General features: G+C 40.8%; 1 protein-coding gene across 8 annotated transcripts in view; it reads right to left on the reverse strand.

The window, feature by feature from the left end:
• Window positions 1-1901: 1901 nt before the first annotated feature.
• PLXNB2 (plexin B2) overlaps window positions 1902-26130 on the reverse strand; it is a 261514-nt gene continuing 237285 nt past the window's right edge. For all 8 annotated transcript variants that reach the window (XM_074592825.1, XM_074592361.1, XM_074592723.1 and 5 more), the window contains 13 exons: window positions 25157-25338; window positions 24315-24381; window positions 24056-24202; window positions 20598-20754; window positions 19500-19600; window positions 18511-18595; window positions 12709-12863; window positions 11067-11227; window positions 10322-10469; window positions 9738-9802; window positions 8908-8983; window positions 6847-6921; window positions 1902-3809 (listed from right to left, as the gene is read on the reverse strand). In XM_074592825.1, the coding sequence (XP_074448926.1) occupies window positions 3705-3809; window positions 6847-6921; window positions 8908-8983; window positions 9738-9802; window positions 10322-10469; window positions 11067-11227; window positions 12709-12863; window positions 18511-18595; window positions 19500-19600; window positions 20598-20754; window positions 24056-24202; window positions 24315-24381; window positions 25157-25338 (1524 nt within the window). In that variant the 3' untranslated portion in view covers window positions 1902-3704. The remainder of the gene's footprint in view (window positions 3810-6846; window positions 6922-8907; window positions 8984-9737; window positions 9803-10321; window positions 10470-11066; window positions 11228-12708; window positions 12864-18510; window positions 18596-19499; window positions 19601-20597; window positions 20755-24055; window positions 24203-24314; window positions 24382-25156; window positions 25339-26130) is intronic.

The raw sequence follows: 26130 nt of genomic DNA on the forward strand, positions 1-26130 counted from the left end.
AAGCATGTAAAAGAGGTTTTTCTGGGGCATGGTCACAGATTATTGCTTTAGGCTGTGCAGGTACATATTACTAGGGCATACTATGGTTGAAAATGGTTGTGTTACTAACAAGGCCTGAGAAGCTGGAACAGTACAGGACTGGCCACAAAAATCTCATCAGTGCTGGTAAGTTCAGGAGAGCTGAAATTCAAGCTCTGAGCCATTTCAAGTCTTTATGCAGCTGGCTAAAATTCCTCCCACGTTACGACAGTTTGGGAATCTGTGAATTTATGAATTCCAGTTTGAGTTTCTGAGTTCCCTGAATGTTTTTGTTTATAGTGATGGCTCTGCTGGTCTTCAAAAGGTTGCCAGAAAGGCCAGCTTCAGAGAGTGCGTGTAAACACAGCTCAGGCTGAGTGGGCAGAGAAACACGTGTCCAACACAGCAGCCGGCAGGAGGGGGAGGCTCAAGTCTGGCTGTTACGAGCTGATCAGAGAAACCATCTTGAGGAAGCACTGTACCTCACAGACGCAAGATAACCGAGTCCCCTCCACCCATAACCAATTGCTTATCAATCTATAGCAGATAGATAGAGAACAGCAAAAAGATCTAGTAAAGTGTCAGAGGGGAAACCTGTCACTAAGGAATAGAGAGTAAATTCCTGGCCAGAGACAAAAACCTAAATTCCTGTTCAGTTGGGCAAGTTACTCTGTATTAGGCAAGCAGGGGCAGGGGCCTTGTCCCATCATCTGAGATCTCTACTTAGTTGTTTGCTGGTGGGCAGACAAGCAAACCCTCTGGAGAGGCTGAGATCAGCAATGGGATTCAGATGTGCTGGTGGTGGTGGACGGCCTGCACCCACCTCTGAACTACGGCTGGGAGACGTCCAAGCAAGGGAGTTTTGTTCCCAGCTGCCGCTATGGAGTAGAGTGGTTCCTATTATGCACAGAGAAGGTTCTTGTGCTCAAAAAAGTGCCCCTTAGAGGGGCTGCAGAGGGGATGAAAAGGAGGGAGACCCCCGGTGGGCTTTTTTCTTTTATCTTGCAGATGAACCAGATGGCAGGAGCAGCAGAAACCAAAGGAGGAGCATGAAGCCTTTAAGGTCGGATTGCTAAAACGTCGGGAAAACTGAAGCCAAAAATCCAGGCCTGGACAAAACAGAGCACCAGAGTGGAAAAACAAGCACTGGAGGAGCTCAGCCAAATGGGGAAAGATTAAAATAAACCAGCTCAGTTCTTCAATTCAAATTCCAACTCTGTGCTTTCAGAAGAGGAGACTTACAGAAACTGAAGAACTGGCATTAAGTCTCCTTTGTAGCTGCAGCTGCTCACCGTTATCTGCCTCCGTGTTCCCTGGCAGACAGCACTGCAGCGCCAAGAGCCTGCAAATTTCCCTGGATGTAAAAAAAGGGCATCAGAGTGACCAACGGATCCATCACAAACTCGCACAGACACACACACACACACGCATGTCTAACAGGTAGGAGAGATCCAGCATTGCCAGAGCCCACGGCAGCTTACGATCACCTGCAGCTGCTCTGCATCAAGTCACTGATGGTGGGGGCCACGTAACGTTCCCCCCGGAAGCCTACTTGCTCAAGCAGGGCTTTCTGATCTCCCTGGAGAGATGCTGCGGAGCCTGCATTTGAATTGGCTTTCCGGTCCCAAGACGGATTTCCATCAGGCAAGAAGACCTCGCTACGGGATGTTGCGCTACATCCTCTCAAGAGAACTCTCGTTTTTCAGAGCAAGTGCCCACAAAAGGGGCATGATGTCAGGCACACCATCTGCAGGATGTGCCGCGCTCCTCCATTACCAACCGCAGACCGGGGGACGCTGCTGCTCTGCCACCCCTGGAGGAAGCATTACCAACCCCTTTCAACACCCACCCTCCGATTTCAGTAAAGATCCTGTGACACTTGGTGGAAAAAAAACCAACATTGTATTTGATTTACAATTAACAGGATTTACAAATAATGACAAACAGATTAGCCATGAAATTAGGATGCTTTTGTTGACGAAGGAGTAGCTGGCAAAGCACCTTTATGTAGAAGTCATGTACCTCAGTCCTAAACAGTGTAAAATAACTTACAGCCCAGGCAGGTTCAGGAATGATTATACACAAATGCAAGAAGTCGAGTACAAAACAAACGGAAAAAAACCAACCCCTCCCACAGCCTACTGGGCGGGAAACCAGTTCTGGCGAGGCTTCTGATTTTCGGAAACTGAAGGAAAGGCCCACTGACAAATACTAGGAAATTGTCAAAAACGGGGAAAGAAAAAATATCAACAAACAGTAAAAGTCACTGTGTGACAACCTACCGGGCAGGGAGGGCGGGCAGCAGCCACTGCGATAGCTCGCTGAGACTCAGCAGAGTCCGGGCGCTTGGCAGGACAATGAACGAAGGAGTACAGATGGCAGCGCTTCATTAAAATGCTACTTTACTGCCAAAAACTTGCAAGACGAAGAGGAATAAAGTTCTCTGATGTGCAATACAGCAATTTTAAGAAGACGTACCTAACTTTTTGATTTGTACGGAGCTTACCTATGTTGTAAACACACACTTTTCTGACAAGTTATTTCAATTGTCTTTGCTATGGGTTATGGTGTGTATTCAATCAAATGCAGCATTCCAAGGCTCAAAACTGACTGAGTGGTTTTCAATAGACGGGTATATGATTTTTCCAATATCATACTAGTATTTTACATCACAAATACAATAAAATCAAGTGATGGTACTTCTAGGACAGTTCCAAGATTCAAATAAAAAATCATCAGAACCATTCTAAAATAAGATATTATACATAATCAAATCATGTTAAACAGCACACTCTCGGCAAGCAGCTAATTACAAGCATTCTGCTGGTCATGTTTTTCACACAAAAGTCATTCAATAGCACATAAATATTTCTTTTTCTGATCTGTTTCTTTTTACAAAACCATTCATCAGATTCACAGAATTAGTACAAGTAAGGCACATTAGCATATATCATAAAACTCACAATAATAACAAAGAGTTGTAAAGTTTTAAGGACTAATTCCTTCTTTGCAGTGATTTCTGAACCGAATGAGACTTTTATCAGTAGAACCCTCCTACACTGACATTCCTCTTACTTCTGTCACAGCTGACTGTGGTGGGTGCAATACTGTGCATCACCATGGACATAAATAATGAAATTAAGAAGCGTGTGTGGTAGCAAATCCCATTTTCAGATTCTGCAGAGAAATCAGACGCATTGTTCACGGTGTCCGTTATGAGCAGAGAGTAACTTTTAGAGCTCCATGGAAGTCAATTTCCAGTTATCAAAATAAAAGGGGATATTGCATGTGTCTCTGAGTCTGCTATTGTTTTCCTAGTACAAATATTGCTTAACGTAGAAAGGATGCTACAGTATTGAATTTACTTGCATAATGAATCCTAAATGCTGTTTTCTCAGATTCTACTAAATTAAACGAACTATCGGTTTTCCTTCTTCCACCCCCCACCCTGCCCCCAACCAAAGGACTCTCTTTCCCACAGAAGATTCATTTACACACAACACAGCTTTTAATTAGAAGCATAATTTACAGTAAAAATTCTTTACATTACACCTCTGCTATCAAAAAAACATGAAATCTTTCATTTAAAGTTGTAATTATACATTAAAAAATAGAACACTATTTCCTTAACAGGAAGAATGAATTTGAACATCTTCAGATCAGATTTCTTTATTGCGGCTTTTGAGTCAAAGGTCAGTCACTTTATTCTCTAACGCAGCTGCTATTTGCTGTAAACGGAAGGCAAGCTGCATTTTTTGTGCAGCTGGATCCTCTTCAAGTGCATTTATAATCTGGAAGAAATAAACATAGAATGTTTAGAATCATTTAACTTAAAATATCTGACAAGCGTATACCCGGACCAAGTGTTTGATACTACTTTGGTTGTAAAGAGTCTTTTGCATTCACGCTGTACCAAAGATAAAGTCCATCTAGTAGGTCCCATGTTCTATTTTTACACAAAGGCAATAAAAATGATCGTCTCCGTTACTTTATCTAAGTTGCTGTAATGTTTCCCATTATGCTGGGATCCAAGCAAATTAATAGGTGGCACTTTATCTTGTGAAATACTACATTCCGAGATGGAGCAGGCAGGGGGAAAACCGTCTTTAGAGCTATTTAAGAAACAGTGCTTTTACTTACAGTGCACCCGACAAGGCTTAAGTGTCATTTGCCAGCAGTAATTACTATGCCCGTGCCCGGGAGCTTTGGTTATGAGAAGCTCCGGGGTGGTCCACGCACAGGCATAAGGTTGGGCAGCGCAAGGTCTCTTGTGTCTATAGGTAATAGGATGAAGAAAACGGTCTGGCCAGTGTCAGGGAGCTGCCGGCAGCTCCCTTTGGCTCCCGCCAAGAAATGCCGAGACTCTGGCCCAGCACCGTGTAGCTCAGGAAGCAAAGAGCTCATCAGAGGAGCCCCCCAGCACCCCGCGTGCAGCCTCTGCTATGTGGAATATATATATATAGGAAGGTATGACTCTAAGACACAAGGGATTTGAAAACAAGAGCTAGAAAAGGTCAACTGTTATGAGAAGGCTTTTCTTCAAATAGAGTTTTTTAGGGCTTCTCAAGATCAAATTTCAAAGGTTTCAAAAGGTTTTCATTTCCAGCATCCTTTAGGGAAACTTTTCCACCGACTATTAGATTTCTCCATTAGAAGAATGTGTTACACGGCAAAACCCTTCCTTTTCTAGAACTGGCTTTATTAATAACAGTCAAACACTGTAATCAAGCAGAAACCTTTAGCTCTGTTTAAACACTATGTAAACTTGCAAATACAAGAACTGGAGAAATAGAGTTTGCCTGCCACTGCCTGTGGTTCTTACTACTCCTCGCACATCGTTGACAACGGAGATTAATGCAGTCAGTATCAATCTAGCCAACAATTTCACTTTGAAGGGGCTGGTATAGCATTTGAGTTTCAAACACTGAAGCAAATTTGTTTAGAAATAATTATTATAATGGATTTGTTTTTAAAGCGTGAAAACATTTTTACAAGACAGTTAATAAACACTTATTACAGTATTTAAATTGGGCCTAATTGAATTTGATATTGTTCCCTTAATTTAAACAATTACATCGAGCTGTAACTCCTCAAATCTAGACTAAATAATTCATGATTATCTCTGCTGGTGAATATATCCTTCATATAAATATGGACAATTAGAATGTACCCACTTAGTCATTGTCAAGCCCTGCAGAGATGCAGAAGGTACAGCGCATGCTGGGAACCACTGCGTCAGTAATAAAGACAAGGGCAGCTGCAAAATGTTCCAATTTATGCAAATTAAAACATTTTCATGGAAAATAAATAAGCTCGATTAATTTTACTGAATGGTTCTTGACAGATTATCTCCATAACTCCGAATTAGCAGCCTTTTCATCCGCTGCACCTTGTTGTTACACGCTGACGTATGCGAGAGGAAGAGCTGCGGCGACACGTTGGGGTTTGCTGGGCCGACACTGACAAATCCCACAGACTGGTGACGCCACCTGCGCCTGCCACCAAACCTGAAACCACGAGTGGATGCAGGGACATGGGGGTGTGCAAGAATCGAGGTTTTACGGTTCATCTGCCACCCAGGGTCCCCGAGTGTTTCTGTAGGAGGTCAGGCCACGGGAACGTGTCACAGGTCAGCTTGGCTAGTGCTGGGGACGAGGGGACAAGGGGCGAGGAAACCGGTGCCATCAGGTTGGCCTGCACTCCTCTGGGCGCTTCCCCGGCCGACCCCCATTGCAAGAACTCCCCGGGTGATTTGATTTTCCCTGCTTACATCTGTTTTAAAGCTGCAACAGGCTGGCTGCTCCTGTATAAAGCTGCTGGGAAGCTGAGGATGAGACTCACTGCCGTTAATGCTAAATATAAGTGAAAACACGAACTGTGCTGAGGTGCAAGACTAACCGAAGAGAGCTCACATGTGCTGTACTCCTTTTCGATTCAGCATCTGTTCCTATTTGCTTTGATTTAATTCTGAGAGTTTTCTGGAGGCATTCATTTCCATGGAAACCTTTGAATAAAAGTTTCCTTCTCTCTTTTTGTTTTGAGATTAAGTTGGGAGAGCCATAGCCACAGCCACAGCCCAGCTACTCTGGGATGTTCTTTGTCCCCCTTTCCACAGGGCCTGAAGAACCTAAGAAATATTTTGGACTGAATCTGTGAGTCTCCTTTTGAATCAGACGATATTCAACAGTTACTCCAATTTGGTTTACCTTGGACAGGCACTTCATTTGGCATAGCAAAACAGGGACGGTAACATGCACGGAAGTTATAAGTGCATCTTAACTAATAAAAAAGGCACGGCCCCATTCCTACAAGCAAAAGAAGTCTAATGTGTTGTGCCTAATAAAAAAACCAGCGGATTGAAACCTGATACAGCTCTGACGAGTGCTCTTTGCTCGGTGACATTCTTATGTCCTAATTCTTAAGAATTACCATTCTTAGGATGGTAGAACTGAAATGATTTTTAAATCTATTTTTCTTACAGATCTCATTAAACTATCGCTACCGGAAACAGATAGCCCATAACAAAATTGTTCATTTACAAGAACACACCCTTGACCAGTGTAATTGCCAAGCGGGGTGTAGAATTGCAAAGTCAGAGCTTTCTGCCCCGCATTGTTTTTACCTGATTACCCAGGGAATTCCAGAAGTTGTTCCTCTAGACTGCTGTTAGCCTTTATTGATATTATATTGATATTATTGATATTATTAAAAATTATTAAAAATATTTATATTTTTATATATAATATAACTTTAATAATAAAGATATTATTAAAAATTAAAAAACTATATTGATATTATTAAAAAATGAAAACAAAAGCCGCAACTTACCTCATCGTAGTATTTGTTAGTATACTGGTAGAGTTGGTGTAGAGCCACAAGCGTATTTAAGGAGTCGGTATGTGCCTGGTAAACAACACAAGCGAGCAGCAAACACGTCAAAATACGATCACAGACAGCTGAAAGTTATCCCCGTGCATGACTGGCAGATACAGTATTTCCAAATGCAAACTCTGCATCCTGTAACTTTTGTTAAATGACAGTTGGGACAGAAAAAAGGGCAAGTTTGGTAATTTTTAGATCAAGACTTTCCCGCTGGTGTTTTTCCAGCCTGTCCACAACTCTAACACTGGAGGTGGAAAATATTTTGAACTCTGAACGTCAAACCACAGACTACAGCCCAAACATCTGTTAACAGCATGGGTATGTATAACTAAAACCTCTAGTCAGTACAATCTACGTATTGTTGAGATATTAAACATCGGTTCTATCGCTGTCACGGCTGTTTGAAATCCTTTCTCCAGCTCCTTTTAACTCTTTGAAATTATTCACACCTCGCTACAGCGAAGGTGTAACTCATCAAGATCACGAGCACACGTACGTTTGGAAAAAGCCATCTGAATCATGCAGATGGAAAGGGGAGAGAGAGAGACAGAGAGAGAAAGGACTTTAAATGAAGCAGGAAATAATCCCTCCATTACCTCTTCCTCCCTCCCTCCCAGACATTTAACTTATTTAGTGAATGTGCTTTACCTGTCTAAACACATGTTTTTCATTCAAATGTAGAGGATTCAAGTCTCTAGCTAGGCCTTTGGTCTTTTAAGTTAGTTAAGAAAATGAAGAATTGCAAAACGTTGCTACTGGCATAAATGATTACCCAAGGCATAAAGCAGCAGGGAAACATCCATCTTTCCTCGCTCCATAAAAGTCACTTCTAGTGCTGGTCAAAATTTGCAATGTTCGATTACTCCTTCCATATTCATTTTTATCATAATTTATAATGTAAATAGAAAGGATCAACATATTCTGAGGATGTTAAAACATTCTATCGAATTTACTTTTAATCACCAAAAGCTTTAATTTTATATTCATCTCAATTTGTGTAATAAATAAAGTGAACTGGAAAATGAAATGTCACTGCAGATGAGTTTTGTGGTGAATGACTGAAAATAGAAATGCTCTCCTGATGATGTTGGTCTGCAAAATGTTAGCTCCTAAGGGCACTGAAAACAGACCACAAAAATTCCCCAAACATCCTCCTTACGCTAGAACTCTTCAACTAAATTAAACAAATGAGTAAACCAGCCAGTAAGTACACTGTCTGTTTGCTCAAGCTAAACAACAACTTTTAAGACTGGTGAGGGCCTCTCCTGCTTCTCCCAGTTAAACTGAGCGCTTGGAAGGCACGGGCCTGCTCTAGCGAAGCTGAGCCGCAGCGCGGACAGGCTCTTTGAAGACCGAAGCAGGTTTTGTAGTGTCTTTGCTCCACCAGTCTCCAAGCAGAGTCCCCAGCTTGCGACCAACCCCCTCTGCTCTTCTCCATGAGAGATAAACCCCAACAACCTTTCACGCAAAAAGTGCCACTGAGAGGAGGGCGCGGGGTGACAGACGGCGAGGTCCTCACATACAGAGTAAAGCAAAAGTACTGCCCTCGTACAGACAGCTCCAAAATAGCCTATACTAAATATATGTGCCTCCCCTTCCATTTCTGAAATCTAATTTTTGCTGTGGTAGCACTCTGAGTTCCATCATTACTTGTATCAGTATGATCAATGCTAAAAATCCTCTACAGGCTGCGGAGAGAAAACACCACTCAAGAGCGCTATCAGTTTTCCACTATGGATGTGAAAAAATCGGAACACTGCTCGGGCACCTGCCTCACAGATAGATTAGTGATGATAAACATCCCTAGTTCCATTCAATAACCAACATTTCAAAGGGCTAAAAAGGCATGATTACAGCACGGAGGAGTATTTCAGAGATATTTGAAATAACTCATTCGATGTTCGCACATACGATAAACCCACTTGTTGAGTTAGAAAGAGAAGACAAAGTAAAACAGTACTATACTTGGCTCCAATTTCAGGACAAGAAAATGGAATTTATTCTTACCCTAGAAATCTCTGCTAGATGGGTATTCATGTCTTGGTCGCTAACTGGCACCATCTGACGAATACCTTTATAGTAACTGCAACAAAGGAAAACAAACTTTCAGCTAGGTGAAATACACTCTGGCTTTCTGGTAATTCTGTATTCCAATTTTGCAATTATTTTAAACAAGCATCCTAATAATGCAAGAGATGTTCTGCCACAAAAGACCAATGATTCCTTCGGTAATCCTTTCTCGCAACAGTCATTAATACCTTCGCAACAGAGGCAAATCACACCTGATTGTACAGGGCCAAACCACAGGAAAGAAATGTATTTGTAATTGCGGCCAATGTTTATTTTAGGTCTTCAAACTTTTGAAGTCATCAGCTAGCAAGGGGTTTGTCCTGCGGCAGACCTTCTGCGGTATTCACAGGATTGCCAATTAGTAAATGAATGAAGTCAGAGACAGAATAGAAAAAAAAAAGGTGTTTGTGAAAATGTTTTCAGGATTTGATTTCTACTGAGTTATGGAAGTGCAGCGTTGGTTAGACAGATCATACGGGTGTCAGCAACAGCCGCGGAAAACAGCATCGTCTTTTCTCCTGAATAAATGCATCCCTAAATCTCTCTCTCTGCCTGCACAGACATGAGCACGCACTGGGTCATAACGGTGCTCCGTTTCAGCCCCGCCAATGCCACCGCCAAGGGAATATTTTAACATTCAGGTGTAAAATTTTTAACATTTGACAGTTGACTATGACGATCTCAGCATTCGCTTTTCTTCTAAGTACATTCACACAGGCTTAAGGTCCTAACAACTCTGAATAAATATGAAAAGAGTCCATACTTACTCTTCCACCATTTTCTTATAGTTAGAGATTTCTTTCGCGTAAAGTAATTTATTACTTGGAGAATCCTGAAAAATTTATGAGAGAGAGAAACTTGATTGATTTATGAACATCTCTAGGAAGCAACAGAAAGTCAAGAACCTCAGATCAAACTTTATTTTCACAGGCACTTGAGCTTTACTGATATTAACATTCGGATGCTTATTATTAACGTTTACCTTGGTACATGGGTGGGATTATTTGCCTTAAAAGGATGACGTTTACGCACAGCTTTACTGCTGAGTTTTACAAATACATCAATGCAAGATAATACTAGATTATTGGTGGACATGAAATAATCAGTTCTTAAGCTTGCTCCTTATAAAAGCAGTTGATATTTTCTCCTTTTTATGAAAACCAATCGGCAGACTACACAGTAACACTGACATGTTCACCAACCTGTTAAGTGCTGAAGTGCTAACTTCATTATAAAACTAAAAAGAAACTATCAAGGCTGCATCTCCTCAGAGGATGGGTATTGTCTGCGAGGATGCCCTTTGTCTTGTCAGGCATGAGCGTAGTCAGGATGTAGAATGCAAATCACTTACTCTGCTTAATTTGTGCTCTGTTCTTGTGCAAGCATCCATGAAAGTCTGTGCAATGACTGACAAGGAAGCATCCACTACTTCGTGAACGTGAACATCGAAGATGAAATGGGGATTTTTCAGTATGTTTACCCAGAATCTAAGAGGCAGGCTGCAAAGCAAGGAAAAAGATAAATCATCCTTTTTACACAACAAATGTTCTACACCAAGCAAATCGCACGAAATTAAGTACAGGTTTTGCATGTTGATCTCCTCACAACAATGAAGCTTAATTCTCTATTTCAACATTTATACAAGCTATCTGTTGCCTGGTTTCCGTGTCTGAAAACAAAGCCTTTACATCTCTCTCAAAAAAAGAGAAAACCTCATACGAGAAGAATCTCAAGTGCCCCAAAATAGCAACAGAAGATGCCTGCGTGGTTAGAGAAAGTACCCGAGTAGTATTTTATTAGATTTTGTGCTTTGACAGGTAAATCTGGTCCCATTTGTCTCTTGCTTTCCTCTTCTCTGAGGAAAGACAAAAAGTAAAGTGGTAAATCTGCCAATGAGAACCCCATAGGTAGGCTGGTTTCATTTTTGCCGCTTCTAGGCTTATGGGGAATCCTTTTGATCATATAAACACATTATCTCAATGAAAATGATTCTGACAATTATAAACAAAATTTACTTTGATTTGTGGTAAGAGTGCCAGTCCACACCTGGGCATTCAGTTCTCTGCAATACAAGTATTATTCTGTTCATACCGTACCTGTTTGTTTTCCAGATGTGAATGGTGTCTTCATCCTTGATGTCGTGTTTTTCTGCTTGCTCATCAAGGAAGTCAAAGAAGTATTTCACAGCTGGGGGCACCACATGGTTTGAGTTGAGCACGCTGTGAAAGAAGTTATCTACAAACTGCTGAAGTGTCCCCTAAAAGCAAATTTAAACAAAAATCTATTACATTTGTGTTACAGGCTGAGCTCGGTGCCATCCTAGAGTCTTTTATTCCTACTGACACTAACAGCTAGTTGTAGCCACTGATGGCCTTCATCCTGAGTGCTAAGGATACCAGGTGACAAAAACCAAACAACTTCTTAGTGCAGTGACCTTGCAAACTGCCAACACAATAAAGACCTTCTAGAGAACAATTTTACGTTCTAGCCTGAAAGGTTGCGACTGCACCAACTGTTCTGCAGTTTGCACAGAAAGGTGTGCTTTCTGCTCGACAGAAGAAGCAGAATCTGGTTGCTAAGTATACAACACATTTACACTTCAGGGTCATTGTGCACATAAAATAATTGTTAGCCATTTTTTAATGGTTTCGCAGCTTCCCTCCTGCAGTTTCTCTGACCATGCAATTTTTAGGAAGAGAATGAGAGGACAAGTACCAGTGACCATTTGACTTTCTGTTTTAGGAAAAGCACTTGGGTCTCATCAGGGACCCAGCCTGGTCCAGCTCCATGAGCTCCACCGAGGCCGAGGAGTGCAGTGTCCCCAGGAGGACTGTGTGCTTGGCTGGATTCCTGCACCTGCCTGCACCTTAGAGACTGCGACCTCACAGAGTGTCCCCTTGTTGTAGAGATGACTGTTGAGGCCACATGCAGTCCGGCCCCGTCGACAGTCCTTGGGCTGTCCGGGTAGCTGTGGTCCCAGCCACTACACCTCCGTACCAGTTAGTAAAGCTCCGGATTGGTAATAATCTATAAACTGGCTGTTTGGAATAGAAAAGGGGTGGCTGCATCTTGCTGGCTCTTTGTCCCGAGTCTATGTCAGCTATACACAGACCTTCCTTCACACCCACTTTCACGCTCGGACAAATGGCCTTAGCTGGAGCCAGATCACCCACATTTTCATCAGGAACCTGGCTTCAGGATCATTAAACACATTATTCTAAATTCTTTCTGCAAGGAGGAATGCTTCACAAAATCATTTTGATTGTGATCCATTCTGCAGTATAAGCACTAAAAATACACTAAAAGGACTATTATTATTTGAAAACATTTTTATTTTTTCTTAAATTATATGGCAGCATTGGCCACAACCAAAACCAGAGAAATATAAGGCTCTGTCGCAGTTCATAAAGCATTTGGTTCAAAACAAAACCCAACAGAATATTATCTAAACAGGTGTCTCAGGGGAGAATACCCATCTCTGGCTTGCACGAAAAACCCTTATTTAACAAACACATAACGATGGTTCTCAGCTTTGATCGGTAGTTATACTTTATCTCTTTCCCAGTAATGTTCCTCAGGGCACATTAATAACATGAAGCCCTGAACACCAGCTTGTGTGCGCATGAGACATATTCAAAATTGCAGCCAAACGCATGATTATATAGTTGCATCATTTTCTTCAGCTCTACCTCAAAATCTACAGATGTAAGGTGTAACCGTGGCACAGCCGAGCCTTACCTTCACAGAGAGAAGTCTGGTCAGGTAGATTTCTGTAATAGCTTTGGTCCTCTCTTTTTCCTTCACGCTGCCCCGCTTTGATTTGCCTTCATCTATTTCATCTACTGGCCGGACTAGATGCCAGACCTTATTTTCATCTTCTAGGAGTGCATGCCCTAGAAACAGTAATTGCAATAATTACAAAAAATGCCTCACACCCAATTCAGCAACACAAAAATAACCATATACCTAAGTACAGGTAAGATCCTGATTCTCTAGCCTTAACTTACCTTCTCTCTTGCCAAGAGGTTCTAGATTACTCTGTTCCTGTCCAACAAATACAGCTCAAGTACTAAATGTTCAATAATACATAAGCTGAAAAAGCAGCACTGAAGTAGGATCGTGGCTTGCTTTTGTCAAGACCCAAGGGAGGGGAAGGAATCACACAATAAGGAAACTCCTGTTTGGTGACCTAAGCACAGTACGTATATTTTTTGGAAGTCCACACAGTGAAGTACTCTACCCCTTTGTGAATTCTTGGAGACATGATCAAACTACAGGAATTCAGCTAGGTCTGACCCAACAGCCACCACATAAAGGGCAATTGTAGCCTGCTCCAGGTACAAGGCAAGATATTGTTGTAGCAGCTCTGGTAAATTTGGCAGTGGCAATTTAAGAATTTATGATATCAACCTTTTTTCGATGCATCACCATTACAATTTACATTTTTACCCTACCTGCTGGATTCAAAGTATGGTACCTCAGTTCCGATCTGCCTTTATCAGCATTTGACCAGCACCACCTGACTTTGCAGCTGAAAGGAAGAAAAATGCATCCTTTTGCTGAGAGGGTGTGAACTCCAGCCGACAGAGGTAATGATTACAGCTAACTCATAATCCATTCTAATAAGATTTTTTAAAATTTGTTTATCAGTGTTCATAGCTTAAACCAGAGAAAGAGTCTGACACCAAGTCTGTTAGCGTATAGCAGAAAGAGGAGTAAGCTCCTGGATACTTGTGACAACTCATCTGATTACAGTGCCTTGCGATGCCAAATCCACGGCTTGGTCATGCACCCGGTCCCTGAGCTAACTTCAGTGACCACGCGGTGGAATAAAGGGAGTCTTGCATTTCAGCGTCAACATGAACGGCCAGACCAACCCTCTGCTGGAGAGTCTTTTGTTATGAACAGTTCTAAAAGAGACGATGCAATTGTTTTAACTTGCAAGTAATGTCCCTCGAAAAAAGATTCTGTGTCACAAACTTAGTTTCAGACCTCCTGGTTTTGCTTGTTCTTCCTTTAATTTCTGCATTTTGATACCTACTTGGCATAGTCCTTAAAATCAATGGCGCTTTTCCAGTGGAAGTTACTGAATCAGTGCATTTAAAATCATTGGCGTCTTTAAAATGTGAAAGTTATTTTTCCCATAACAACTGTGATTCAGCCCGGTTGCACAAATTATTTTGCATTACTGCTAAGTTTTATGCCTTAATATATGTATCTAATGTAACTGAATCCCAGTTACAGCAGAAAACACCGGTTCCTAATTGCATGAATTTTGTCCTTTCAAATTTTTGGCCATAGTAGTTTATTAACTAAGTTCCTTAACAGCTACATTAAATTTACCACCTTGCATGCTGGTGAAAAAAATCAATATTTTACATAACAGGAGAAAATAACATTTGTATGTAATCTGGCCAAACCAACACTTCTGCTTGAATCTACTCCATATATCCTCATGAAAATCATTAGCTATGCAGTCTTCTGGGGCCTTTACTTCTTCTTAACAAGGTAGGGGAAAAAAATAAATGCCACATTAAATCACGCCGTCCTTTGAGAGTCCTTAATTTGACTTGGAAGTTCATGTGAACGGAGCAAGCAAGAAAGAAAAGCTATCACTTCATTTTGAAACAGCTGCGATTTCGCAATCGATAGCATTCATAGCAATCATCCGCCAGTACAGTAAGAACCGGCGGTGGGCCCGAAGTCTGGAATTTCTTTTGCAATGCCTGTTATTTACTTTTGTAAATTAATAGATCAAATCACACAGTTAGAGCAGAAACTATTTTGCAGCCTTATGTCAGTTGCTTGGCACGTTTCTGCTTCCTCCTTTGATTCAAAGGAATTTACCCTCTCTTTGCCCTCCTGATGGTATATGGCCCAGTTTAACTTTGGAGAGAAGAGAAACAACCAAAGGCGTTTCCACTGAGATTACTGGCCCTTGTGTGCAGCTTAATTTGGCCCATGTTTGTTTAGCAACAACAGAATTGGCTACTAGTGAAGTAGTAGTTATTTCACAGGAAAGTAGGGATTAAGAGACTGCAGCTCAACCAGACGAACTCTTGCAATACAAAAATCCCACTTCATTGCTAAATATAGCAGGAAGAAAGAGGAAGAGCAATTCAGAACATGGGGCAACAAAATATGTTAGCAGTACAGTTGCTAAGAGAAAATAACATTTCTGTGAGATAATATTTTCCCCAATGGAAAAGTAGGAGGAGAAGAAAACAAGGATAGGGGAAAGCACCTCCTGTTTTCTTGCAGTAGCCGCATTCTGTGTCAAGCCGTAAGCGGGCAGAAGACTGCACCCGCTGGGTCAAATCCTTCCCCCAAACTCTTTGTCTTGGCCCTGGGGCATTCTTTGGCCAATATAATATAACACTGGGATGGGGGTTAATGCCAAATATTGACTGCACTGACTAATGATAGTGGTATGAACCATGATATAAACACGATGGAGGCAAGTGGGATGGTGACAGGCAACGCAGCCCCTTTCCCCTTGCGTGGCCTTCAGCAAATGAGCTTCCCTCCAGTCTCCTCCCCGCTGTGCATATGCTGCTCCGTGGAGGTGAAGGAAGGGCTGCCCTACACGGATCTGCTAATCAGTATTTCTGATCTGCAACCCTCTGGCTATTTTTATTCAGAATTAAAAAAGAAAAAAAACAAACAACAAAAACCCAGAAAAAAAGCCCAGAATAACAGACCGTGTTGTTTTGGCTTATAGTCCAGTACAGAAATAATAGCATGAAATCACTGAAACCATTCTCCATCTTGATACAAATTCGTAATTGCATTTATTATCTGCAGAAGCAAAAGATGCTGCATTTAATTTGTCACAACCTCCAGCTTCTAGTGTCTTCCTGTTAGAAGCTGTGAATCAAAAGCAGCATGGAAGCAATGCCAGGTTTTAGAGGAACATCTCTGAACATGGTTTTACATTTTCGTTCCGTGCAAAGCCTAGTACTTTGGCAGACAGTCAATGGCTTCAGCTGACACTTCTCAATGCAAAAGGTGCAAGTTAATGAGAGGCTCTGGATAAAAGGAAAACCACTTCATCACAAGCCTCATTCATAGAGCTGGGATAGGATTTCTATTTATTCCAACCCTGTAAATCCCTGTGTCATATCAATGTGTATGTGTGGGAGGGGAAGCCTCTGATCCTGTCCTCTCCCTTTCGTGCACATAGTGTCTCACAAATCACTGTCACTGCGGGATCTTGCTTTGCACTAGCTTTGTACCATTTTATAGCTTTCCAAAAGAACAAGTTGGCACCAGATAGCTCTGAGGATCCTTTGATGCTAATGAAAATGGCCCAGGCTGGTGTGAAACGCCATCTTCCCGTCTTGTACACTATCATGGTGCAAGACAGGGTGTGGAGAAGAAACATGGTGGAAGTTGTTTTCACTCCATACTTTGGGATCTGAATTCTCTGCGTTTTTTTTCCCCCTGTGTACAAGAGCCCTCATGTGACAGCACTGTCCCCAGAAGTCTGCTTTTCCTTTACAATTTAGAATGCCACATGTATAACTAAGGAACTCATCTTGGAGTACAGATCATGTACTTTCAAAAAGCTTCGTCATACTGAATCATAGCTAAAGATAAAATCAGAGAGTAAAAAAAAAAACAACAAAAAAAAGAAAACTGCATGTTCTGGTCCTCTACTGCCTGCCACAAGGGTAGTGAGGTGGGGAGGAAGAAGACTGGGAGCGCAGAACAGGAGACTGAACACCGCTGTTAAGAACGCAAAGCAAGCTAAGGACACCACCTCCATTCATGGTCCACTCCACTTCTTTATAGTGTAGGCGACTACCACCTCCGCAGTTATCTATCTCAGCAATTGGTGCAACCAAACTGAACAGGGACTGGGAATCAGCTCCTTGCCTGGCTGCACTTCGCTGCCCTCTATATTAAACTGGATGGCTTTTTAAGTTAACATGCCGGGTTGTCACCTGCTGTGATACAGTAGTCGCCACTTGGCCAACTATGGCAGGCACTTGCAGCAAAAGGGTGAGAGGATAGCGGAGGAGGAGGAGCCATGACCACTAGAAGACCCTTCAAGGATGCTGGGAAAGGTCTCAACAGAAAGCATCCAGGAGCGGAGAGTAAAAAGTCAACGGCAAGTAATTCTGCCTGTCCTAATTTCCTGGCCAACACTCAACACAAATGAAATGGAAGTCTGCACATTTTTGTTAAATAGTGATATATGTCAGACCTATCGGCTGGGACCCATCTTCTTGAAAAATGAACATTTCTGACATATTATTTCCAATCTGTTTGGCTGCCCAGCCCTTAAAACCTATTAAATCTAAGATTAGTAAATCTGTTTAAAGGAATGAAACTATTAGGTGAAGCAATGGCTTTTGCAATCAGTGCTAGACAGAAAAGCGTATCAAATGAGTTCATAGAAGGAAGAATGATCTCAACAATTATTGGTCCATAAATCTACCTTCTACTTCATGTAAAATAACTGAATATAAGGATAAAAAAAAAGAGAAAGTGAACATCTGAAATGTAAAGGAAACACATGTGACAAAGAACATAAATTTACAAGTAAATATTTCCATAAAAATCTGAGTGCATTTTAGGCTGTAATGGATATTGTGTCTCAAGTGGTTTTCAGATAAAGGAAATTGTTCTAGAGAGAATACTAAAATGTAGAAGTAAAAGCTTTATAAGACCATTTGCAATCTAACAGGTTGCCTTTTGAGTTGAGGAGTCCAGCACCCTGCAGCAGACAGCAGTGTAACTACCATGCAACTGCTGCTGTAGCGATGTGAAAGAGAGGAAACATTATAAAGACATTGCTGACACTAATTTACAGTGGGTTGCAAACCTCAAAAAGAAAAAAGGAATTGTGGAAAACACTGTGAGATAACATGGATGGACTGAACGAAACCAACCAACAAACCCTGGAAAAACCAAACTAGCATAGCTGGTGGTTTTTTGAGTGAGGGAGACACTCAATATGGGAGGGAGACACAAAATATGAACGTAGAGAGATGAGTTTGCAAGGCAACGTAGTTGTAAGAAGTGCAATAGAAAAATTTACATCAGATCCATTATGTCACAGAGACGGGAGCTGGTCTCTACTGGGGTTCATCTAGAACAATGCATTCAATTGTCAGTCTAATAAAAAGTGGAAGAAATTTGGAGAGGAAAGTAAGAAAATGAAGAAGGAAGGAGAAAAAGAGACAAATCTTTGAAAAGATGAAACATATGGTTTGACTATAGATGTAGTGGGATTAAGAAACAAAATATGCAAGGAAATGTTTGCCAAGAGTGCTTTCTATTAAGCCAGCGTATGGACTCACAGCAACTATGGTTAAAGCCCCATTATTTAAGGCTTTTATAACGAGGACAAAGAAAACCACTGCAAGTGTGCAGCAGGTAACACACAACAAATAAGCTCTATAGGGTCTGGTGGGGAATATCTATCTCCACAGACACGCTCGATAAACAAGATCAAGACAACAGTGACACTTTCTCTGCGTGGGTTTTGACTTGTAGTCATTTTGGGAGGTAGTGAAGCCCCAAGATACTTACTTTCCCCTGGGACATCTTGCTGATTATCCTCTGGCTGCTGGGAAATTCCCATTTTCGACAAGATGAGCGTGGCACCATCTCGGACCTTTAAAAATACAAACACGGGGATGTTATTGAAAAGAAGTATGCACTGCTGAACCTCTTTCATAACATCTAAACTGTGGTTTCTGTAATCTTTTGCGGGGAATCTGGACCTATGATTAATGCTGCCCTTCAAAGGCTTCTTGGGCAACTGGCTCTGCAGTTCAGACCAGGGTCCCTCCCCCTCCTTTAATAAGAGATCACATCAACACCTCCTCCAAGATTACTGAAAAATGCTAGAAGCAACTCCTAGACTTCAGCGATTCCTCAATCCAGTGTGGGTGACCTTTGTAAAAAAATGGGGTTTATCATGAAGAATCAGACCTGTCTGTTTTCTGAGGGAAAACTAACTTCTGTCTTTCCTAATCAGGATATCTGTTGTCAGAAAGCAATAAATAGCATACAAAGGGAAGATAAGTGGATTGCAAGTGCTTGGTAGAGCACACAGTACAAAACCTAAACCAGACAGTACAAAAATGTCAACATCTGCTCTCCTGACTGGGCTGTTGGAGAAACCAGACCAACCCAAAATCTATTTAGCAGCAGAGCAAGGACACAGATAATTCTCAGGGGCAGGAAGTGGTAGAGAAAAGGAGAGACGAATACGAGACCTAGCAAAAGGAGCTTTTGAATGTTCAAAGGGGAATTTGGATTTGGACACTGCAATGATGAGGAAACCAAAGTGCTGACATTTAGGTGACGTGTTTTTGGTAAGATGTTTAAGCAATATGTCCAGACCTAGCCTTTCACGCTCCCGAGCTTTTACTGCCTAAACCTAGAGCTAGAGGTTTGTTTTTTTTTTTATTCTTTATGTAGCACAGAAGTTTCTCTAAAAACAAATAGAGATTTTATTTATTACGAGAGAACAGTTAACAGATGCGAACAACTGCTCTGAAACACCTCCTTACATTATAATGCATTAGCGTGTTGATACGTTTCCATCTGCCATCTCTTTGGGATGTTAAATCCAAGTCTGAGAGGATCTGTGCGGTAGAACCTGGACGCCACTCTAAGGGGTAATTAAAATAAGAAAAAACAGTTTTTAACCATGTGCAAAAATAACTACTCCAAGAATGTTTCATTTCAGAGACCCACTGACGCATTGTGGAACATTAAAAGAAGTAATTTGGCACACGCGTGGTTTTTGTTGCTTAATAGTTTGGCCTTTATTAGAGAAGTTTGCACGAACTATTCCCAACCATGCACATGACTTCTGATTATTTTCCACAGAAAGTTAAATTCCTTTGCATACAATACTACAAATACATATAATAAGATCTGCTATAAGTCCAAAATAGAGGACTTCTGTATGGAATAGGAAAGGCAATTTTATGTAATTTACTAGGATTTTCTGAAGAGCAAGAATTGCATCCTCTACTGTCAGATTAAGGCAGTAATGAAGATGTTGCAAAATTATTAATTGGAGCTTTTGTTATAAGATTGTTAGGCCTTTTAAGTGACGTTTGTTTTTGTTTTTTTTTCTCAAGAAGAGAACAGCAATTTTGAAAGCCTTCAAGGAGGATGATTTCCAGAGGCTGGGTGGCTCATCATCTCCAAAAAGTGCAGCTTCTATAACTCATAATTCTTTTGAATAACCATCATAAAGGCAAGTCAAAATCAGAATCAGTTTCTGAAATTGCATCATTACTTCTCCATCAGTTAATTGTCCATGCTGTCATTATCACATTAATTAGTACCTGAGATACTGACTCTGTCAGACATGAATACATTTGTGCTAACAGTCATTAACAGGCTCTTTGCACACTAATGACAGTACAACAAAACTTTTAAGAGTCAGGAAAAAGAACTCTGTAAGAAAGCATTAATTTTTAATGCATATTAAAATTGCTGCAAAATGCTGTATTTTTGCATCCAGCTGAATATGAATTAAACTTTTTTTTTTTTTAAAATAACAATCAATCGCTTTTATAGACATTTTTGAGGAAAATACAAAATCACAGAACACATTCCACCCGCTCAATATAGTATCACAAGTAGCTACTTACCAAGAACTACGCTCTCAGCTTTTGGCCACTGAGAACACGGCAGATTTCGATAGACTTGGTCTATTATCTTTTCCTTTACTTGTGATATAGTGTCACAGTTCAGCACCTTCACAGGTATGGAGTCAGTTCCTCCATCTTGTACATACACATTTACTGTCTGTAAAAAACCAAATGTACATGGTTATTAAGAAAATCAGTGCTGAATTACCCCTGAATCTGTTTTTCTGGGCAATTTATATGCAAACAATGTGTAAAATTCACTGTGCAATGATTATGGCACAGCAGCACGTATTTGCAATGGGAGTATGGCTTATTTGAGCCATCCTTTGCTGTTATGCAGCCAACCAGCTATCCTAAATTCCAGCTAATTCCTCCCGCTATGACAAAAGAGAAAAGATGCAGAACAGATTTACTCGTGTCTAAGATGCTACTATTATTGAGTCTTGGGAATTTAGTAAAGAGGGACACAGAAGTACAAAGCAGCTGGACCACTGACTAGTGACATACTTTTCATAGAGCCTGCTAACCTGGGACACAGGAAAGCACAAGTAATGAAGTGTCCAAACTTAACAAGTTCCCAATGATCATTTGAGCTGCACTTTGCTGAACTCCTAGAATACTGTGTGCTTTTGCCTTCCTTTACGCTGTCTTCACGGTTGTGGTTTTACTTCTCAAGTTGAGCGGACTCGGTCTGTACATATGGTGATTTAACATGGCTCAACTGATGAGCAGCGGCTTGTTCAGCTCCCGTAACTTTACCTCCTGTGACCAGCTGTTCATTAGATATATATAAATACACACATATGTGCACACACACACATACCTACGTATACATAAAAGCCATTTATATCAACATCTTTGGTGTTTGAAGCTTTCATTTACTGCTTACTGTTGTCACAATAACTCTAATAGCCCCAAGAAACATATCTTAGTAGTTTATGCTAGTTTTAAAATATTACTGTTTTCTGATAGTATTGACATGGGTTTTTTTTAATGTTAAAGAGAATTTCTTGAAAGCCTGTAATTTGCTAAATACACAGTGATTTTTTAAAAGTAGCTTTGCTATATAAATGTCAGTTTTAATACAGACAAAAGCAAATGAGAAAACGATGTCCAGGAAACCTCCCCAGAAGGAAAAAAAAAAAAACAAACACCAAAACCAAATAGATGTTATGAAAAGACTCTTTCTTTCACTAGCCGAATCAGTACCACAGCTCAGAGCCCTCGTGGATGTTTTGCCAGTCAGGTAGCTTTGGAGGCCAGGCACATCTGAAGCATCGCAGCTCTCAGATACATACGGTCCCGCCAACCATAATGCCTGAATTTATCATCTCAAACCTCAGAATAAACTTGCATGGCTGGTATTTTTAAACAGTGAAGAAAAGCTACACCATACGGCAGTCAAATTAAACATGATTGCACTGTCCCTTGACAGAACTCTCAAACTAATCATGAGATTTCACCTTCCTTTTCCTATTAGCTTTATGGTAATTAGACATGATTTTGCTGCTGGTTCAGTATGCAGCATGTCAGTGGAACCAGTGATGCAAAACAGATTCATCTTTTAAATAAGAACAATTAGAGAGCAGACAACTGCTCTATACTGTACTTTCCCACCGTGTCTCACTTTCAGGCAGAAGTGAACTAATTAACTTATGCTTTAACCTACCTTGGTGCACAAATGCTCCCTAACTGTTTCCAGTTACCACAACAATGTCATCATCATGCCAAAGATCCCAATAATTTATAGCAACAGTAACCCCCTTCATAATCTTTCACCATAAATATATATATACATATATATATCATCATCTTCCATTCATGCACACACGTAAAATCTTTGTTTGATGGGAAATCTGTAAATCTGGACCACATACTGCTAGTGTACAATGTTTAATATCTAGCTCATATGCTTGTTGTGCCCACATCTGATTGCATACACAAATTTTCTGCTTTCCCACTGCATTCATTTAGCTTAATTGCAGGCATTGGCTTTTTTTGTGAAAAGAGACAGAATGAATAAAGAATTATTGCCATTATGTCTTACACAACGTACAGTGCAAGTAAATTTTGTTCTCCATACACAAGAGAAAATATAACCAGCATTGCCAGTCAGCGTGGTTTCTATGGGTGACACGTTCAGCTCAGATATGAAGATGACAACTCAACTAATCCCCAAAATATTAATTGAACTTAAAACATTTCTTCTGGCCCAGCACCCCCTTCTCCTCCAGGCAGTCTAGGTCACAGTCTAGTGATTCTGTGAGTGAAAGTCCTACAGCAACCTCCTCACATCAGCCCTCCCATCAGCATCCCTTCAGAATACACAAAACGGTGATTTTTTTTTTTAACCAGGACTTAATAAAGCTTTTTATTAAGTTTCTCTTTCCACGCTGCAGATATGTCACTGTGTCTTTCTCAGTTGGAGACAACCACAAATGGCTCCTAACATGTCAATAAAAGAGAAATCAGAGAGGGGAAAAAAAATCCTGTGTTGGTCTTTGAAGGACAGTCTGTGCGTCTTTGATATTCATTACACTGTATCCTCAAGAAAACCAGCAAGACTGTCAGAAAGAGTGAAACTAGAATTTATGCTCCTAAACAGCTAAAGAGTGGGCTGCTTCAGTTTCTTAAAAAGACAGTGAATCTGTGTGCTGGACTCTAGTTGGGAAAGTGATGGAAATTTGTTGCAGTGAACAGAATTAAGTCAAAGAAGAATTCCTAACAGAAGAGAACTGGACCGTGGCACTGGTGATCAGATTCAGGGGGTGGTGGGGAATTCCTGAGGCAGGGATGTCCACTCCATCCCACTCACAGCATCTAACATGGGTCTCCAGAACTGCCTGTAGAGGCAGCTTCCCCTCATCACTGCAGGGAAATAGACCCCTTTCAACACCAGTTGGGCTGCCCACATTCAGGAGAGTTTGACTCACACAGGAACAAGTGCAGAAATTGGTTCATAAAGTGTTTTGGAGATGGCAGAGCCATCTCGCCGGACTGTAGAGGAGCTCCTCCTGGTATACTAATAAAATGATCTCTGAACTGACGTTTGATATGCTGACGAGCAGCAATCACAGGGGAGAAAGACAACCCAAAGTTCAAGCATAATGTTAGTGCAAAGAATTCTGCAAAAATCAATTGCCAGTTAATTTAGATGGGAAAAGGGAAGGAGCCAAACACCCCCACCACTGTTCAGGCAGACTTTGAAAATTATGACAGGGATTTATTGAAATGGATTCCACCGTGGCAGGACTTGGATCTAACACTTAGAAGATACTTTATAATTCTGTTTTCCTGCTTGGAGACTCGCTTTGGTCAAACTATCGACAGGCCTAGCCATGACCAGAATTTCTATGCAGATCACAGTAGTCCAGAAAAGGGTGTACAGACTTAACACTACAGGACTTAATTTTAAAAGAAAAAAATATTTTAGAATATATTAATCATGCTCCACTTACCAACTGCGTATACTCTACATCATCTCCCAGTAAGCCTGTGTCATTCAACGTATACTTGGCTTTCTTCAGTACAGCATCCACTGGGCCTTTTTCTACCTGGTGTTTGATAGCCTTGAACAATTTATAAAGAGGCTCCCCGGCATTGTCCTGTTTAAAGGAAAGGAAATTAGATAAAGCAAACCCAAAAGATATACTCAGTGTAGCACGTTTAAGTATTGTTGATAAAAAAACCCCACAGGCAACAGACTTCAACTCTTACCTTGAGGTACTGGTATAAACAAATAGACATCCAGTTAGACAACATTCTCTCAACAACCGTTTCAGATCTGAAAAAAAAAAACAACCCCGAGTATGGTAAGGGTACTTAGTGACAAAGTTTCAGAGAAAAACATCGCTTGCTTGAAATATAATATTTTTACATGCTTAACTGCATGCACTGTCCTAATGCAATGATTTCCCTATAGAGTTTTGAGAGCATGTACTTGCTGTAGGATAAGTGCTTTGTATTGCTCATCATTCCCGGGTACCTTCAGCTCATTACTGAAAAGCACACATCCTTTATGCAGAATCTTAAATGGGGTCTACGCTGTAAGAGCTAAAAAATTAACCCAGTTGTGCAGTTACTGGAAAATAACCTACAGATTACAAAGCTACAACATACACAGAGCAAGGTCTTTTGTAATTTATTTGGGATAACAACAGGGTTAAAAACACTAGAGCAAGCCCTCACTGAATGCACGCTGCAAGCTGATTATGTGTGCGCGTTACGGAGATGATGTGTGGTATAAATGCTAGATCATTTGGAATAAAATTAGATTAAAAAGTAAATGAAATGTTTGGTATTGTGTTTTGAAGTGAGGCTGATGTTCCAGTAATCTTGATGCAGATTCTAAACTACAGTATTTGAATAAGGAATTCTGTTGCCAACAGCCCTGCCTGGGCCTTCCACAGCTATTCCTGGTGAGCTTGTCTTCCTCATACGCTTGGGCCAGGCTATTTCTGACTTTCACGAATAGTTGGCATTTTAATACAGTCACATCGCAAAAGAAATACATTTGCAGGAAAGCAGAGAACTACAGAAAATATGACAATCATTCAAACCTTCTTAGCATCAGCTTTGGGTTTTTGGCCACAACATACTGCTCCATCAGTTCTAAGAACAGCGTCCTCATGATGTCAGTATAGTATTCTAGTTTTCCATGTAAAGCAACTGTCAGTAAGGATGCAAAATACACTTTAGCTCGAGCAGAGAACTCCCTTTGGTTTTCCAGCGTGTGAATAAACTGAAACAAAAAACAAATGTAAAATCAAGTCAGATGACAGAATTCTGAAGAACCTCAACACTTGTCTGCACTAAGAAGACACGCAATATTATTTTAACATTAATCTCCTAAGCACAGAATGGAAAAGTTTTCGGAAGTTTGAAAAAACTCCTTATAAGTAAATGTTATCTATAATTTGGTTTTGGATACACAAAGAGTGTATTAGACTAACCCAAGGAATGCTTAGATATTTTAACAGAAGAGTTATCTAAAAAGGATGCTTTAATTAAATGAAAAAAGGTGTTCTGTGACAATTTTTTGAAAGAGAAAATCAACTCCCCTCTCCCTCAAATTCCCAGTCCTTTCACATCAAATTACAAAGACAGTAATCTAAGTACACCTGGGAACGCGCTCTCATCTGCCATAAACTGTAACGCTACCATTAACTAGCTCAGCACTGGAGCCTCATTTAAAAAAGGAGAAAGTTAGAAGCCTAAATCTATATTTAGGTGCCTGACAATCAGCTCAGTTTTTGAGAGTGAGCAATTAGAAGTCTCTTCCGAGCTGCTCTGAGCACTCATCAGGCTTGATGAATAGGCCACTTGAGGAGCCTCTGCCTCTCTGGGACAGAGACCCAGCAGATGGCTGTCCACAGGTGACTCCTGTGATAAACCAGGATGGAATTGGCATTCCCTGATCATGTTTCTTAATAGGCTAAACCAAACTTGTAGCAGCAGTTTTTATGCCAGATTAGGTAATATTTGTTTTCCCACAGCCACTGCAGTGTTGACTAACTCTGTACTACGTGACCTG

This window comes from Larus michahellis, chromosome 1 (assembly GCF_964199755.1).
Source record: "Larus michahellis chromosome 1, bLarMic1.1, whole genome shotgun sequence".
In the NCBI taxonomy this organism is placed as follows: domain Eukaryota; kingdom Metazoa; phylum Chordata; class Aves; order Charadriiformes; family Laridae; genus Larus; species Larus michahellis.